The following is a 15,048-nucleotide window of genomic DNA, read 5'->3' on the forward strand; positions in this document are numbered from 1 at the left end:
CTGACTGGCCGGAGTGGCAATGTCATCACTCAGCCTCGCATGCGCGGGAGCAGCAGATCCCATTCAAGACCCGGCACGCTCAGTGCGCCTGCACCATTGTCTACGGTGTGCATGCGCTGTAGACAGTGGTGCATTCTTTTTGGCAAATATCTCCTAGACCAGGGCTCGACAAATCCCGGTCGCCAGGGCGACTAGAAATAGTATCCTGGCTTGGAAGGTGGGCAAAAAAAAAAAAAAAAATTTGTTCCGTAGGACTGGCGCTCCGCGGACTAGGCCGAAGCCTCGCCTAAAACATTCTGCCCGCCACGATCCTGGGAAAAAGCCGCGAGCGACATCTGCCGCTTGCGGCCTATTCCCAGGATCGCTGTGGGCAGGATGTTTTAGGTGAGGCCGCGGCTTCGGCCTAGTCCGCGGAGCGCCTTTTCCCCAGGATCGCGGCAGACTAGGCCCCCACCTCCCCTCGATCGCGGGGGGCCTGTGATGTCCGGCAAATGAGGCCGCGGCTTTTCGGCCTAGTGAAGCCCCCAGCTCTTCCGTGTGAGCTGGTGCCATCTGGTGGTGGCCGTTGGTATTACAAGTTAAGCATTACAAGTTAACAGCAATTATAATGTAATTTTTCACTGCCATCTTCTTCCCTCTAATTAGAACCCCCAAACATATATATTTTTTATCCTAACACCCTAGAGAATAAAATAGCGATCGTTACAATACTTTGTCACACTGTATTTGCGCAGCGGTCTTACAAGCGCACTTTTGGGAAAGTTATCTCCATTTTTTTTAATATGAAAGATAATGTTACGCCGAGTAAATTCATACCCAACATGTCACGCTTCAAAATTGCGTCCGCTCCTGGAATGCCGACAAAAAAAAAAAAAGGGCCATTGTGACTGGTCCTTTACTGCAATCAGCTGTATCCATAGGACAGTAATCACAGCACCTTAGATGCAGTTCTGGGAGGATGCCCTCACTTTAGCCGTTCTTGGCTATAGTGTGGTTGGGAAGTGGTTAGAGAAGTAGGGCCAAAGCTTTTTGGTCACTACTTCTCCTGTAGGTCAAAAGGAGTGCACTTTGATCTGCACTCATGTGACCTGTAAAGCCAGGATCCCTCCAGAGACTGACATCAGCCGATAGTCTGATCTCTCTAAATACCTGGCTCAACCTCTCAGTACGTGGCTGAGAGCCAGAGCCAACCACTTCCACACCAGAGTGCTGGATGGGCAGAGCGTCAGTAAATGACAGTCACTACCCTCTGCAGGTCCTATAACTTACTACAAGTGTTAAGTGGTTGTAAACCCTTAGAGACCACTTTACATACAGGCAAGCCTAGATTAAGGCTTACCTGTAGGTACAAGAAATATCTCCGAAATCTGCATGTTTAGGAGACAGTCGCAAATGACAGGCACTGATTTCTATGGCGCATGCACCCTAGCAAACAGCGTGCAGGCTGGAGCCACGATACCCTGAAGTCACTCCAGGAGAGATGGCAGTGACAGAGGGGGGCGAGCACCGTTGCGGGGGCTTCGATCTCAGGCAAGAAATTCATAATGAGCTAGTATGCTATGCAGGGTACATCACCCCGGAGGCTTTACTTCCTCTTTACCCCATGCTGAAGAACAAACAAAATGTGCCCCGCCCCCTACCAGGACTAGATTCCAAGCAACATTCTAGACCAAAGACATGGCATACAACTGGATGCTATGGAGGTCTATTTATAGTGCATTGCTTATCACAGTCTATGAAATCCCAAGGATAGGTTGTCAATGGCACCCAGCTATCCTGGGACCATTTTGCTGTTGATGCTGGCTTCAGCTTGTTACTCCAATTTGAAGTTCCTGTAAATGCAGATGGCTCATTTGCTTGGCCAAAATATAGACCATGTTAGGCTCTCCATCCAACCTCCATCTTTGCCTTCAGTCTCAGTTGTACATTTCCCTTAACTGTACTTAAAGCGGGGGTTCACCCTTAGAGGGCACTTTTCCCCCTTAGATTCCTGCTCGTTTTTACTAGGGGAATCGGCTATTTATTTTAAAATATGTGCAGTACTTACCCGTTTACGAGATGCATCTTCTCCGTCGCTTCCGGGTATGGGCTGCGGGAATGGGCGTTCCTTCTTGATTGACAGGCTTCCGAGAGGCTTCCGACGGTCGCATCCATCGCGTCACGATTTTCCGAAAGAAGCCGAACGTCGGTGCGCAGGCGCAGTATAGAGCCGCACCGACGTTCGGCTTCTTTCGGCTACGAGTGACGCGATGGATGCGACCGTCGGAAGCCTGTCAATCAAGAAGGAACGCCCGCTCCCGAAGACCCATACCCGGAAGCGACGGAAGAAGATGCAGCTCGAAAACGGGTAAGTACTGCTCATATTTTAATACAAATAGCCGATTCCCCTAGACCGAACGAGCAGGAAGCTATGGGGAGAATTTTTTTTTTTTTTTTACAAATGGGTGAACTCCCGCTTTAACCACTAAAGGACCGGACCAATATGCTGCCTAAAGACCCAAGGTGTTTTTACATTTCGGGACTGCATCGCTTTAACAGACAATTGCGCGGTCGGGAGACGTGGCTCCCAAACAAAATTGGCGTCCTTTTTTCCCCACAAATAGAGCTTTCTTTTGGTGGTATTTGATCACATCTGCGGTTTAGTTTTTGCGCTATAAACAAAAATAGTGACAATTTTGAAAAAAAGCTATATTTTTTACTTTTTGCTATAATAAATATCCCCCAAAAACATATAATTTTTTTTTCCCCCTCAGTTTAGGCCGATACGTATTCTTATATCTATTTTTGGTAAAAAAAAAAAAAAAAAGCAATAATCGTTTATCGGTTGGTTTGCGCTAAATTTATAGCGTTTACAAAATAGGGGATAGTTTTATTGCATTTTTATATTTTATTACTACTAATGGCGGCGATCAGCGATTTTTTTCGTGACTGCGACATTATGGCGGACACTTCGGACAATTTTGACAAATTTTTGGGACCATTGTCATTTTCACAGCAAAAAATGCATTTAAATTGCATTGTTTATTGTGAAAATGACAGTTGCAGTTTGGGAGTTAACCACAGGGGGCGCTGTAAGGGTTCACCTAGTGTGTGTTTACAACTGTAGGGGGGTGTGGCTGTAGGACTGACATCATCGATCCTCCCTAATAAAAGGGATCACTCGATCGATGCGCCGCCACAGTGAAGCACGGGGAAGCCGCGTTTACATACGGCTCTCCCCGTTCTTCAGCTCCGGGGCGGCTATAAACGAATAGCCGTGCCGTCGTCCCGGATCACTCCCCGAGGGAACCCGACCGCCGCATGTACCGGGGGGGGGGGGTCCCGATCGGACCCCCGTCAAGCAGAGCACGTACATGTGCCTGTCCGTGCCATTCTGCTGACGTACATGTACATGAGGAGGTCGGCAAGTGGTTGAATGCCAACCTCATTTTCTGTGCATTAGAAGCAGCAGCAAATCAGAACCCACACTTCCAGGTTTGATATCAAGCTCTGCTTCCCGCCTTGACTGTCACACCCCTTTTCATACACTGCATTTAATTTCTTCCAGTCAGAGGCTCAGCGTCACGTGTGGATGTTACACCCAGACATTAATGGTGCCGAAATCCACCCAATAGGGTACTAAAGAGGTTGGCTTTCTGACATTACAGCACTATAACCCTGCTGACCCCTCCCACAAAGCTATACATGTCTGCATTGCATACAGAAACTCAATATCAATTGAATTGAGGAAGGGAAGAACCAGGAAGTCAGAGATATGAGCATGGTATAGTTCAGCTTTAAAATAAATTCTGTACTACAGCAGAATTGCTACCTCGCACTTTATCCCAATATATTGCTAGATAGATCAAAAAAAAGCCACCACATAACTAGAATAGCAGGATACTTCACTGTGGAGACCATTGCTACTCCCAACCACATTCTATATACTAAGAACAACCTATCCCCAACAGCTAAAATGTTCCCTCTCTACCAAACAAGGATGGTCAGGGACATGGCCTAGGTTATTTACATGTTAAACATCTATCCAGGAGAAGAGCCCAGAACATGAAGTCAACAAGCCTTCAAATTGTATGTCAAATGTAAGCCAGTGCCAAGAACACATGTAGGAACAAGTATGCAGATAATGAGCCCTGACATCCCCCTGGTTCCAGCATGTTGGTCACCCACAACATTCTCAAGACCACAACGGCATCTTACACCACAGGTTCTCATTAGTACAAGCACCAAATGTTATTCCATTTGTAGATTGTCACAGAATGCAGCCAACACTACAAACTTGTTTGAGAACTTAAGTGGAAGTTAAATTTACTCATCTTTACCTCTAATAAATCCTCTGACCTGGTTTTAACTTTGGATAGTAAAACATTCTTTCTGCCAGTTAGATACCTTATATGGCCCACTTCGTTTGGCTGGGAAAAAAAGCCTAAGCTTGTGACATCATGCACAGCTCTGGTGAGAGTTTGCCAGGAAGGGGGGGGGGGGTGGAGCATAAGAGGGCCAATGAGAGCTGCATGTGTGCACGTAAATCCAGGAAGTAAACAGGCATCAGCTGCCCAGTTTAAATGGATGCAGCCTTGAGGCGATTCAGTTTGCATGTGCAGCACTATACAAGTTTTTCATTCAGCCAGACTTGGTGGGAGATTTCTGCAGCATATTTGGCAAGTACACAATTACAGTGTATATAAAATATGTAAAGAGGATGGAGGGAAGTTTCAAAATGGCAAAGATGTCATTACAAATTCTGTGAGCAGACTGCAGTTCCTCTTAATATATGTTAATGATTCCTTATTTTGGCTATCTAGGCCAGGCAAGTCAGAACAGGGTACTTTGTGGTAAAACATGGAAGTTATTGTACCATCCGTCAATGTGTCTGGTGGGCTGCAAGCCAATCTTGAGGTCTGGTTAGTAGGCCATGTCATCTACTTCAGTGTTTCCCCCAACTCCAGTCATCAAGGCACACCAACAGGTCATGTTTTCAGGCTTTCCCATTATTTTGCACAGGTGATTTGATCAGTTTCACTGCCTTAGTAATTACCACAGCCATTTCATCTGAGGGAAATCCTGAAAACATGACCTGTTGGTGTGCCTTGAGGACTGGAGTTGGGAAACACTGATCTACTTGACCAAGCTGCCAACTTAGAAACAGGTGGAGACAAGCTCAATACAGACTACCTGTAACTGCAACTAATGGAGATCTATCTATATTAGATCCACAGAGCTGAAGAGTCTTGGTACAAGCTGATCCCACCTGGAAAGGCTCCCACAATGTTACTTGTCTGCTTATGCAGATTAACGCATTGCCCTAGAATCTCATTCTGTTTAATTAGCACCCCAAAAGGTGTTCATTAAATAAAGCATGTGAATGGAACATAGAAGTGGGGACCCAACCTAAAGGAAGAATATTTTAGACAAAATTGACTTGGCACCTATAAAGGGGGCTGGACACTGAACTTCGAGCTGGCCACTCCCCCAACAGCCCTTTCAGGTATCAAACACACCAACTATTCACATTGAAGTGGAACTATACTCCAACTCCAGTGATGTGCAGAAACTCATTGTTTAAATCTTCAGCCGTTTGGCTGGCTTTTGATGCTCCCTCCCATGTGCAGAGGTTCAGTCATCTCAGCAAATGCTGAAACTGCACAGCTCGGAGTACAGTGTGAATAGAAAGGCAATACAGGACACACCATATGGGCTCTTTTGTATCAAGAGTCTGCCTGTTTGACTGAAATTCCACTTGACCATGTTCTTTGCCCAGTCAGTCACAACTAAATATGCCAAACAAAAAATGGTTATTAGACAAGTTGCAGTAAAGAAAGCCTGAACTGAAGACAGGTTGCCATAGGTGATCCAATACTAGTTTGGCCCTTCATTTTTCTGGGTCACCGTCTATTACTTGGAGGTCATGATAGTAAGATTTCTGTATGCGTGTTCTGTGAAGCCAACATTGTAATCCATACTATTAGTGCAGGCTCTGTAATAATGACAAACTAGCCATTTCTATTCAGCTATGGAAGTCATTAAATTACCACATCACAGGAAACATTAAATGAGAATAAATCTATTCTAGATAATGGACTGTCCCACCTCTTGAAGGAGTTGCTTCCACTACTGATGTCAAAGGCCTTGGGTATGCACAATACCATTGCTCACATTAGAGCAGAACGATGTGCATTTTTGCTGCCAGGATTCACTAAAGTATCAGCAATCAGGAGTAAACTTTAGACAGCATGCCCAACAGATCTGAGAAAGTACACATGTTCTATTGGAAGAGTACATGGCCAGAAGGGTTAGAGTAAATTGCAGACTTCCATGATCTTACACATGCATGTCCCTACAAGATCATGCACATTTTACATTCCTAAAGTCCATAACCTGCAACAGCTAGAGAAAGTGCACAAAACCTGTTCTTATAGTGATTCAAATAGGCCTTGTAGGATAAAATGGAGGAAAGCGTTTGCTTCAGACTGCGAGCACAGTCCCAGGGGGTAGTTACAACACCCGAGACTAAATGGGCAGGACTGAAACCCTTCCTGCCGGAAACTGCAGCACAATGCGGCTGGACCCACCCTGATCTAGGGAGGAGATGACTGCCTCTGGCAAGCCTTCTGGCCAACTCCCTCTCAGGGGCTTGGTAAACTTCCCTGCTGAACTTTGGCCAGGACAGCATACCAAGCCTGCAATAGTTTCCATTTTTAAATAAAATAGCAGGCCATCCTACAAGCTGTCCTTTGCAGTTTACCTAAAGAAAAGAAAAATACTTTTACATCTCTAGAAATCCTACAAACACATGAATAATCATTCACACATACGGGCACAGCCGCCGCCTAAAAGTAAACCCTGAGCTCTGTCACAATCGTCGATATCCTAGAGCAACGCCAGTTACACGACCCAGTTTGAAAAACGGGTTATTTCAGATTATGCAACAGCCACTCCAGAGCCTCTTCAGGCTACAAAGAGCCTGTCAGTCACTGGCAGGGCGTGGGAGGAGATCTGCATGCGGCAAGCCCTGGCTTTAGTCAGCCCTAAACCCTGGTAACTAGACACCTTCCTGTCCTATTCTTCACAGGCTACACCTAGCAATGCTGAATGAATGACAGTATTCATTGATTTACTAACGTTCGCTTAGTCCGCAAACCAAAAACGTCAAGCCCCACTAGTACTCTGACCCAGAACAGCCAATGGCAAACTTATACCTAGCAAAGCGAGAGAACCCTCCCCCCCCCCCACGCCCTAATAACTGGTTCCCAAAGCCAGACCTCCACCAGTCCCCAAAACCAGCAAAGGTGGGGCAAGCTACTAAACACAGGACTAGACTTACTAGCTGGTCATTTATGCAGACCATTAATGCGTTCCGCTTCTAAAATGTGGTCGGCATGTATAGGACCATTTATTGGGCATTTCCCCATAGCCAAAATCGGTCATAAATCCCTTGGCCAAGCAGACCTGTCATGTACCCATCTGTCACTATGATGGACAGCTGTCCCACAATGGGACCAGCTCCCTACAGACCCCCCCCCCCCCACAAATACAAGCAGCCTACCATTCATCTAAAGCCTAACCACACTGCTGTCATCCCATTGAAGGTCTGTGCAGAATACAAACTGTCAAGTCGTGTTCTTTGAGACAATGTATCCAAACCACCATATAAGAACACACAACCATTACTCAATGCAATAACCAACCAGCAAAGCTCAGTGTTACAAAGATCTGTATCCAATCACCAAAGCAGCATGAATGGTACAATCACAAAACCAGGAGAAACGCCTAAACACACACACACACACACACACACACACACACACACACTATACAATCTTAGATGTTAATCCATTTGCATGACAGATCTGATCACATACAGACAGATCTAGGCTGAGCATGCCCAGTACAAACGTGTTTCCATCCATCAGAACTATAGCAATCCGTTTAATAATTAAATGGATAGCTATAGTTCTGATAGATGGAAACACGATTGTACTGGGTATGCTCATATGGCAGCAGAGAGGGCCCATTGCATGGCAGAGCTAAGGATTGTACAATCAGATTGTATACAGCCAGCTTTACAATGCTCATCCTCACACACTATACAATCTCAGAGCGGTCATGCAATGGGCCTCCCTGCTTCCATATGAGTTGCTATAGTCCCATACAAGATCATACTAGGTATGCTCTGCCTATATGATCAGATCTGTCATGCAAAGAACTTTCTTGCATACATGCCAATTAAAAATGGGTCAAAAGTAACGATTGCACAAGGTAAGCCGGCTGTATACAATCTGATTGTACAATCCTGTGGATCTGTCATGCAATGGGGCCTCCCTTCTTCCATACACGTTAAGAAGGGTCACCATTGGTTTTAGAGATTGGGAAATTAGATTGCATACAAACCAGCAATAGCCAATACAAGCTGTCATTGTAAGGGGGGGGGGGTAATACAATCAGATGTCATTGTAATGATCATACAATCTGATTGCACAATCCTTTGGATCTGTCATGCAAAAAAAGGGGGTGGGGGGGCTCCCAGCTTCAATACACATTAAATGGGTCACTACAGTTGTGATCAATCCAAATCAGATTGTACAATCAGATTGCATGCAATGAAGGGACTGTCATTGTAATGGGGGCGAGGGGTGATCATACAATCTGGTGTCATTGTAATGGAAGGGGTGATCATACAATCAGATTGGTCAGCTTTAGGTGCCCATAGATTGTACAAGGAGACGATGCAACAGGAGGACACACCTTAACACGCTGGCCCCTTGCACCATACAGCAGGTCTCTGGTCGCCTAGACAACCAGCTCTCATATGGTGCGTCAACCGGCACACGACAATGGCCGTAAGGTGCGCCTGCGGTCAGATTCCCGGCGTATCCCCGGATGACAGGCGCCCCCCTCCCAGGGGGTCTGAGCCCTCATTGGTTTAGGAGGTCAGTAGAGCGGACAATCCCCGGGTCAGGCTGTACGATGGGTGGTCGGCGGGCGTCACTCACCATGTTGAATGGATGCAGGTATCGCGCAGCTCCAGCAGTCACAACCTCACCCCTCGAAGGCTCAACTCGGACTACTTTCCCAACCGCCGCCAACCGCTCTTCATAAACACCTCCCTCCGCCCCGGATCCCTCCGCCGCCGCGCTGGCTCCGCCCCACCCAGGGACGAAATCGATGGCGCGGCTCTCCTCAGCGCGGGATCCTCTCCGCCGCCTTTCTCTCCTGGCCCCGCGGCCGGAAGAAACGGCAAACGGCCCAGCGGAGGGTCGGGAACCCTTGGCGGGCTTGAGCGCCGGGCGGCTCGGGGCGGCCGGCGGCGGCGGGGACTATTTTTTGTGGACGCGGAATAGGCGAGACGGCGGTGAGGTGGTTAAGAGCTGGGCGCTGATTGGTCGCTCGGTACCTGCAATGCGTCACTCGGAACATGCACAGTGTGGTCGCAGCGCCTCCATGCGCAGTACGGGCTGCTGATAAAACGCAGCAGCAATAAGGAGGGGACTGGAGGCTGGAGGGAGCTCCGATCACCGACAGAGCCATGCCTCCCAACTTCTACAGTACTATGCCAACACATGAGTCTACTGCAGACCTTATACAGCCTCGTCTGCAGCAGCCATGACACAGTATAGCAATACAAATGAAGTGTATTAATAAATATGAAGTGTATAAATAAATAAGAATATATCACTCCTTTATACGAGTCCATTTATACACGTGTTCACACAACTTTCACTCAGATTTCAATTGGGTGACAGTTGAGGTGAAGACATAAGTACATTGAGTGTTAGAACACACACTACCTGAGGTAGAGGCAGACCTGCCTCCAAAGCTGGCACTACAGTCTAGTTAGTCAATAATTGGTCCCCAAATTAATAATTTCGGGCCCCTGAGCATCCAATAAACTTTCTAAAATATGTATACACACAACTTTCACTCAGAATTCAGCCCCCCCCCCCCAGTTGAGTGCTCACATCGGCGCGACTTGACGGGTCAAATCGCTGCCTACTGCCAGCAAAAGATGTCCATTTATAAATGTATTCACACAACTTTCACTCAGAAAATTTAGCTTAAAGTGGAGGTTCACCCAAAAAATAAATTTTTAACATTACATTCAATCGAGTTGTCCTAATGACAATCGGCTGTTTTTTGACAGGCTTCCGACCGTCGCATACTAGGCGTCTCGAGTTGCCGAAAGAAGCCGAACGTCGGTGCGCAGGCGCCGTATAGAGCCGCACCGACGTTCGGCTTCTTTCGGCAACTCATGATGCGCTGTATGTGACGGTCGGAAGCCTGTCAATCAGATAGGAACGCCCAGTCCTGCAGAAGACATACCCAGAAGTGGCGGTGAAATACGGTATGTACGAAAAAAAAAAAACAGCCGATTGTCATTAGGACAACTCGGCTGAATGTAATGTTAAAAATTTATTTTTGGGTGAACCCCCACTTTAACAAAAACATAAATACTTTTGGTTTGATTACTAAAACTGGAGAGTGCAAAATCTGGTGTAGCTGCGCATACAAACCAATCAGCCTCTATTTTTTTTTTTTTTGTCAAAGCTTAATTAAAGAAGCTGAAGTTAGCAGCTGATTGGCTACCATGCGCAGCTACACCAGATTTTGCACGCTCCAGTTTAGTAAATCCACCCCTTTGTGTGGTATAATGCAAACATTTCCTAAAGGTAAAGTCTGCCTCCAAAGCTGGTGCTGCAATCTAGTTAGTCAATAATTGGATACCAAATTAATCATTTCGGGCCCCTGAGCATCTAATAAACTTTCCAAAATATGTATCCACACAACTTTCACTCAGAATTCAGCGCACCCCCCCCCCCCCCCCCCCCCACTGAGCACTCACATTGGCGCGACTTGACGGGTCAAATCGCTGCCTACTCCCAGCAATGGCACCTTCCCAATCGGTGCAACGCCAACTTTGCAGCTCTTCACCGATTTCCAAAAATAGTTCCTGCACCACTTTTGGCGACTTCGGGGGGTGACTTCAATAGACATATGTGTGTAGCAGCCTGCTCCTGTTGAGCAGGCGCTGCTTTAAATTTAGAGGGGGTCTGAGTGTTAATTGACTCAGACATGTGTAATTATGGCCAAATTTAGCCTCTGTTCCAGCCATGGCTGGGCTGGGAGTGACCACCATTGTTCGCCTGGGGGTTTCGTTACCACCCCAGGCCGAGGGTGGCAGCAGCAGAGTATTGGGTGTCCCTAGGTTTGCCACCTGTTCGGGATTCACCTGGACAGTCCGGGTTTTGAATCATGTGTCCAGGTTTCAGGCAGACTGAAACCCGGACACATTATTTGGATCAGGCTGTGGCTGCCCAAGTAACCAAAATAGTCACATACAAATCTGTTGCCATCCGGGAGCTGCGGGTGGATGTCTGGGGGCCACGTTACTACTCTTCTTGGTGCAGGCCGCTAAAGTGTTCGGGTTTGGCTTGAAGAAAAGGTGGCAACCCTTGGTGTCCCCCTCGGCAGCCAATCAGTGGAGGTGATCATCCCGCTGTGCATGCTGGGGAGTGGTACTTAGAGACAGACGCCACTGAACCGAGGGCGTCGGTCTGTCGTCCCACGCACCTCGTGGCCCGCCTGGCTGGGGGTGCGTGCTCCTGAAATCCTGTCTCCGGACCACGTTGGTACGGGGTAGTGGTTTATCTAAGTAGGCCCAGTAGTCAGACTGGGTCTGCGCTTTCAAGGTGATCCTGTGCTGTCTGTCCTGCAGGAGGAAGCCACTTGATGAAGGAAGCCAGGGGAGGACCTATCCTGGAGAGGATCATGCAAGAGGCAGGTATCTTGGCAGAAGGCATGGAAACTTCATTGAAGGATGCACCATACACTGAGAGGCTTTTTGGCGATCGCCTGTCAGATCTGAATTCTACAGAAGTTAATCTGGAGAGATCCAGGTGCTGAATCCTGTGTTAGGGGATTCTGGACCTAAAGTGTCTCCTCATAAGGGAAGGTCTGTGTCAGAGACTGTACTTTATTCCGTGCGCCATTCCAGCTGCTAGGCCAGTGAGAGGGACCTATCCGGGTGAGCAATACCCACTCTGGCTAGAGTGGTGACGAGAACTGTCAGTGAATAAAGCGGTGATGTGGCGGCCTTTTTTGGGGGCATTAGTTTGGCTTGGGGGGTGGCTGTGTCAGTTTCATTCCGGGACACTGTATTGTCCTGAATGAAAGTGCCTGGGACAGACCTGCAAAATGTGGGACTGTTCCGGGCAACCCGGGGGACGTGGTCACCCTAAGTCAGACTGAAATCATGCGAGGTCAGATGAAGTCGGATGATTCCAAAGCCGTGTTCAGTGGGAATGAGGGCCCAATCGGGTGATAGTTGAGGTGAAAATATAAGTACACTGTGGGGGAGATTTAGGCCCCTTTCACACAGGCGGACTGTTGAGGTTCGCCTGTCAGTTTTTTAGGCGGACCTGAACAGACGCTCCATGCAGGTCTATGGAGCGATGGATGTCAGCGGTGACATGTCCGCTGATATCTGATCCACTGAATCCAGAAGGATGCAAACCCTTTTCATTCGATCCCCCATAGAGGAGAGTGGAGATCTGACAGGTCCGTCCCTGCACAATGAGCAGAGACGGACCTGTCATCTGCCGGAGCAATCCCCGCTGAGCAAGCGGAGTCTGGACACGCACAGCCCCGTGTAAAAGGGGCCCTACTATAAGGGCCCTTTCACACGTACGGACCGTATGTCCGCATTTTCCTCCTTCCGTTTGCGGATGAAAACAGGACATACATGGGTCCCTATGTTCATCCGCTGACACCCGTAATTTGTCCGCCTCCGCAAAGATCCGCATTAGCAGATGGAAGAAATCCTATTTTTCTTCCGTCTGTCGGATCGGATCGGATGAACACGGACATACGGTCCGTGTTCGTCCGATCCCCCATAGGGGAGAGCGGAGGAAACACAGGGCGGTCCCTGCACAGTGTGCGGGGACCGCCCTGTCAGCTGCCAGCTCAGCGGGGATTTTACGGAGGATCCCCGCTGAGCTTTGCGGACACACGGAGCAGATCATTACTGATCCGCTCCATGTGAAAGGGCCCTTATTGGTGCACTCAGAATCTGGTGCAGCTGTGCATGGTGAACAGAAGTGAGCCAGATTTTTCAGTCTGCAGCTTTAGTATATAAACCCCTGTGTGATATAATGCAAAAATTGCCTGAGGTTCAAAGCTGGCACTACAGTCTAGTCAAATGAATCATTTAGGGCCCCTGAACATCCCAATAACTTTCACTTAGACTTCAATTGGGTGACAGTTGAGGTGAAAACATAAGTACACTTTTAGGTATAATGCAAACATCGCCTGAGGTAGAGGCTGACCTGCCTCAAAAGTTGACACTACAGTCTAGTTAGTCAATAAATGGTCACCAAATTAATCATTTAGGGCCCCTGTGCATTCAAGAAACTTTCTAAACGATGTATTCACACAACTTTCACTTAGAATGAAAGCTGAGGTGAAAACATAAGTACATTTTGTGGTATAATGGAAAAAATGCCTGAGGTATAGGCTGGTCTGCCTCCAAAGCTGGTGCTGCAATCTTGTCAGCCAATAAATGTTCCCCAAATTATTTTTTTAGGGCCCCTGAACATCCCAATAAACTTTCCCAAATATGTATTTACACAACTTTCACTCAGATTTAATTTGGGTGACATGTGAGGTAAAAACATAAGTGCATTGTATGGTATAATGCAGACATTGTTTGAGGTAGAGGCTGGCCTGCCTCCAAAGCTGGCACTACAGTCTAGTCAGCTAATAAATCGTCCCAAAATGAATAAATTAGGGCCCCTAAGTATCCAAAAAACTGTCCCAAATATGTATTCACACAATGTTCACTCAGAATTCAATCGGGTGAAAGTTTAGGTAAAAACATAAGCATTTGTTGTAATGCAAATATAGTCTGAGGTAGAGGCGGGCCTGCCTCCAAAGCTGGTGCAGTAACCTATTCATTCAATAAAGGGTCCCTAAATTATTCATTTAGGGCCCCTGAATATTCAATAAACTTTCTAAAATAAGCATTCACACAACCTGCACTTAGACTTCAATTGGGTGACAGTTGAGGTGAAAACATAAATGCATTGTGTGGTGTAACGGGAAAACATAAGTGCATTGTGTGGTATAATGCAAACATTGTTTGAGGTAGAGGTTGGCCTGCCTCCAAAGCTGATACTACAGTCTAGTTAGCTAATAAATGATCCCCAAATGAATCATTTAGGGCCCCTAAGCATCCACAAAACTGTCCCAAATATGTATTCACACAATGTTCACTCAGAATTCAATCGGGCGAAAGTTGAGGTGAAAACATAAGCATTTGTTGTAATGCAAACATAGTCTGAGGTAGAGGCAGGCATGCCTCCAAAGCTGGCGCAGTAACCTATTCAGTCGATAAAGTGTCCCCAAATTATTCATTTAGGGTCCCTGAATATTCAATTAACTTTTTTAAATATGCATTCACACAACCTACACTCATACTTCAATTGGGTGATAGTTGAGGTGAAAACATAAATGCATTGTGTGGTATAAAGGGAAAACAAATGCATTATTTGTTATAATGCAAACATTGCCTGAGGTAGAGGCTGGCCTGCCTCCAAAACTGACACTACAGTCTAGTCAGCTAATAAATGGTCACAAAATGAATAATTTAGAGCCCCTAAGCATCCAATAAACTGTCCCAAATATGTATTTGCCACACCTCATCGCATGTCGTGGCTGACCCAGCGCGTACCTAGGGCCTGCTCACGCTTGATGGCCGGGCTGGGGAGACTACCGGGGTCTATATTATTCAGCCTGTCACCCAGACCGGCTGTTGGTAGTAGATCACAGGAATCAAAATAAAATTTATCATTTAGGGCCCCTTAACATCCCAATAAATGTTCCTGAATATGTATTCACACACATTTTTTATTCACCATTTTGTTTTATTTGGCACAGTGTTCTCCTTAATATCCATACCAAACCTGAAGGGCCTGGTAATGGAATTTAGGGGGACCCCCACACATTTAAATTTTTTATTTTTCAATGACTTTGATCTGTTTTCCCGGGACCCGACAA

The 15,048-nt window shown here is 46.8% G+C and overlaps 1 protein-coding gene across 1 annotated transcript in view; it reads right to left on the reverse strand.

Annotated features, from left to right (window-relative positions):
* Window positions 1-9,306, reverse strand: part of LOC120937983 (calmodulin-1) — a 29,993-nt gene extending 20,687 nt beyond the window's left edge. The window contains exon 1 of the mRNA XM_040351579.1: window positions 8,991-9,306. Coding sequence (XP_040207513.1) covers window positions 8,991-8,993 — 3 coding nt within the window. The 5' untranslated portion in view covers window positions 8,994-9,306. The remainder of the gene's footprint in view (window positions 1-8,990) is intronic.
* Between the last annotated feature and the right edge of the window lie 5,742 nt (window positions 9,307-15,048).

The sequence above is a fragment of the Rana temporaria genome, chromosome 4 (assembly GCF_905171775.1).
Source record: "Rana temporaria chromosome 4, aRanTem1.1, whole genome shotgun sequence".
Classification (NCBI taxonomy): Eukaryota; Metazoa; Chordata; class Amphibia; order Anura; family Ranidae; genus Rana; species Rana temporaria.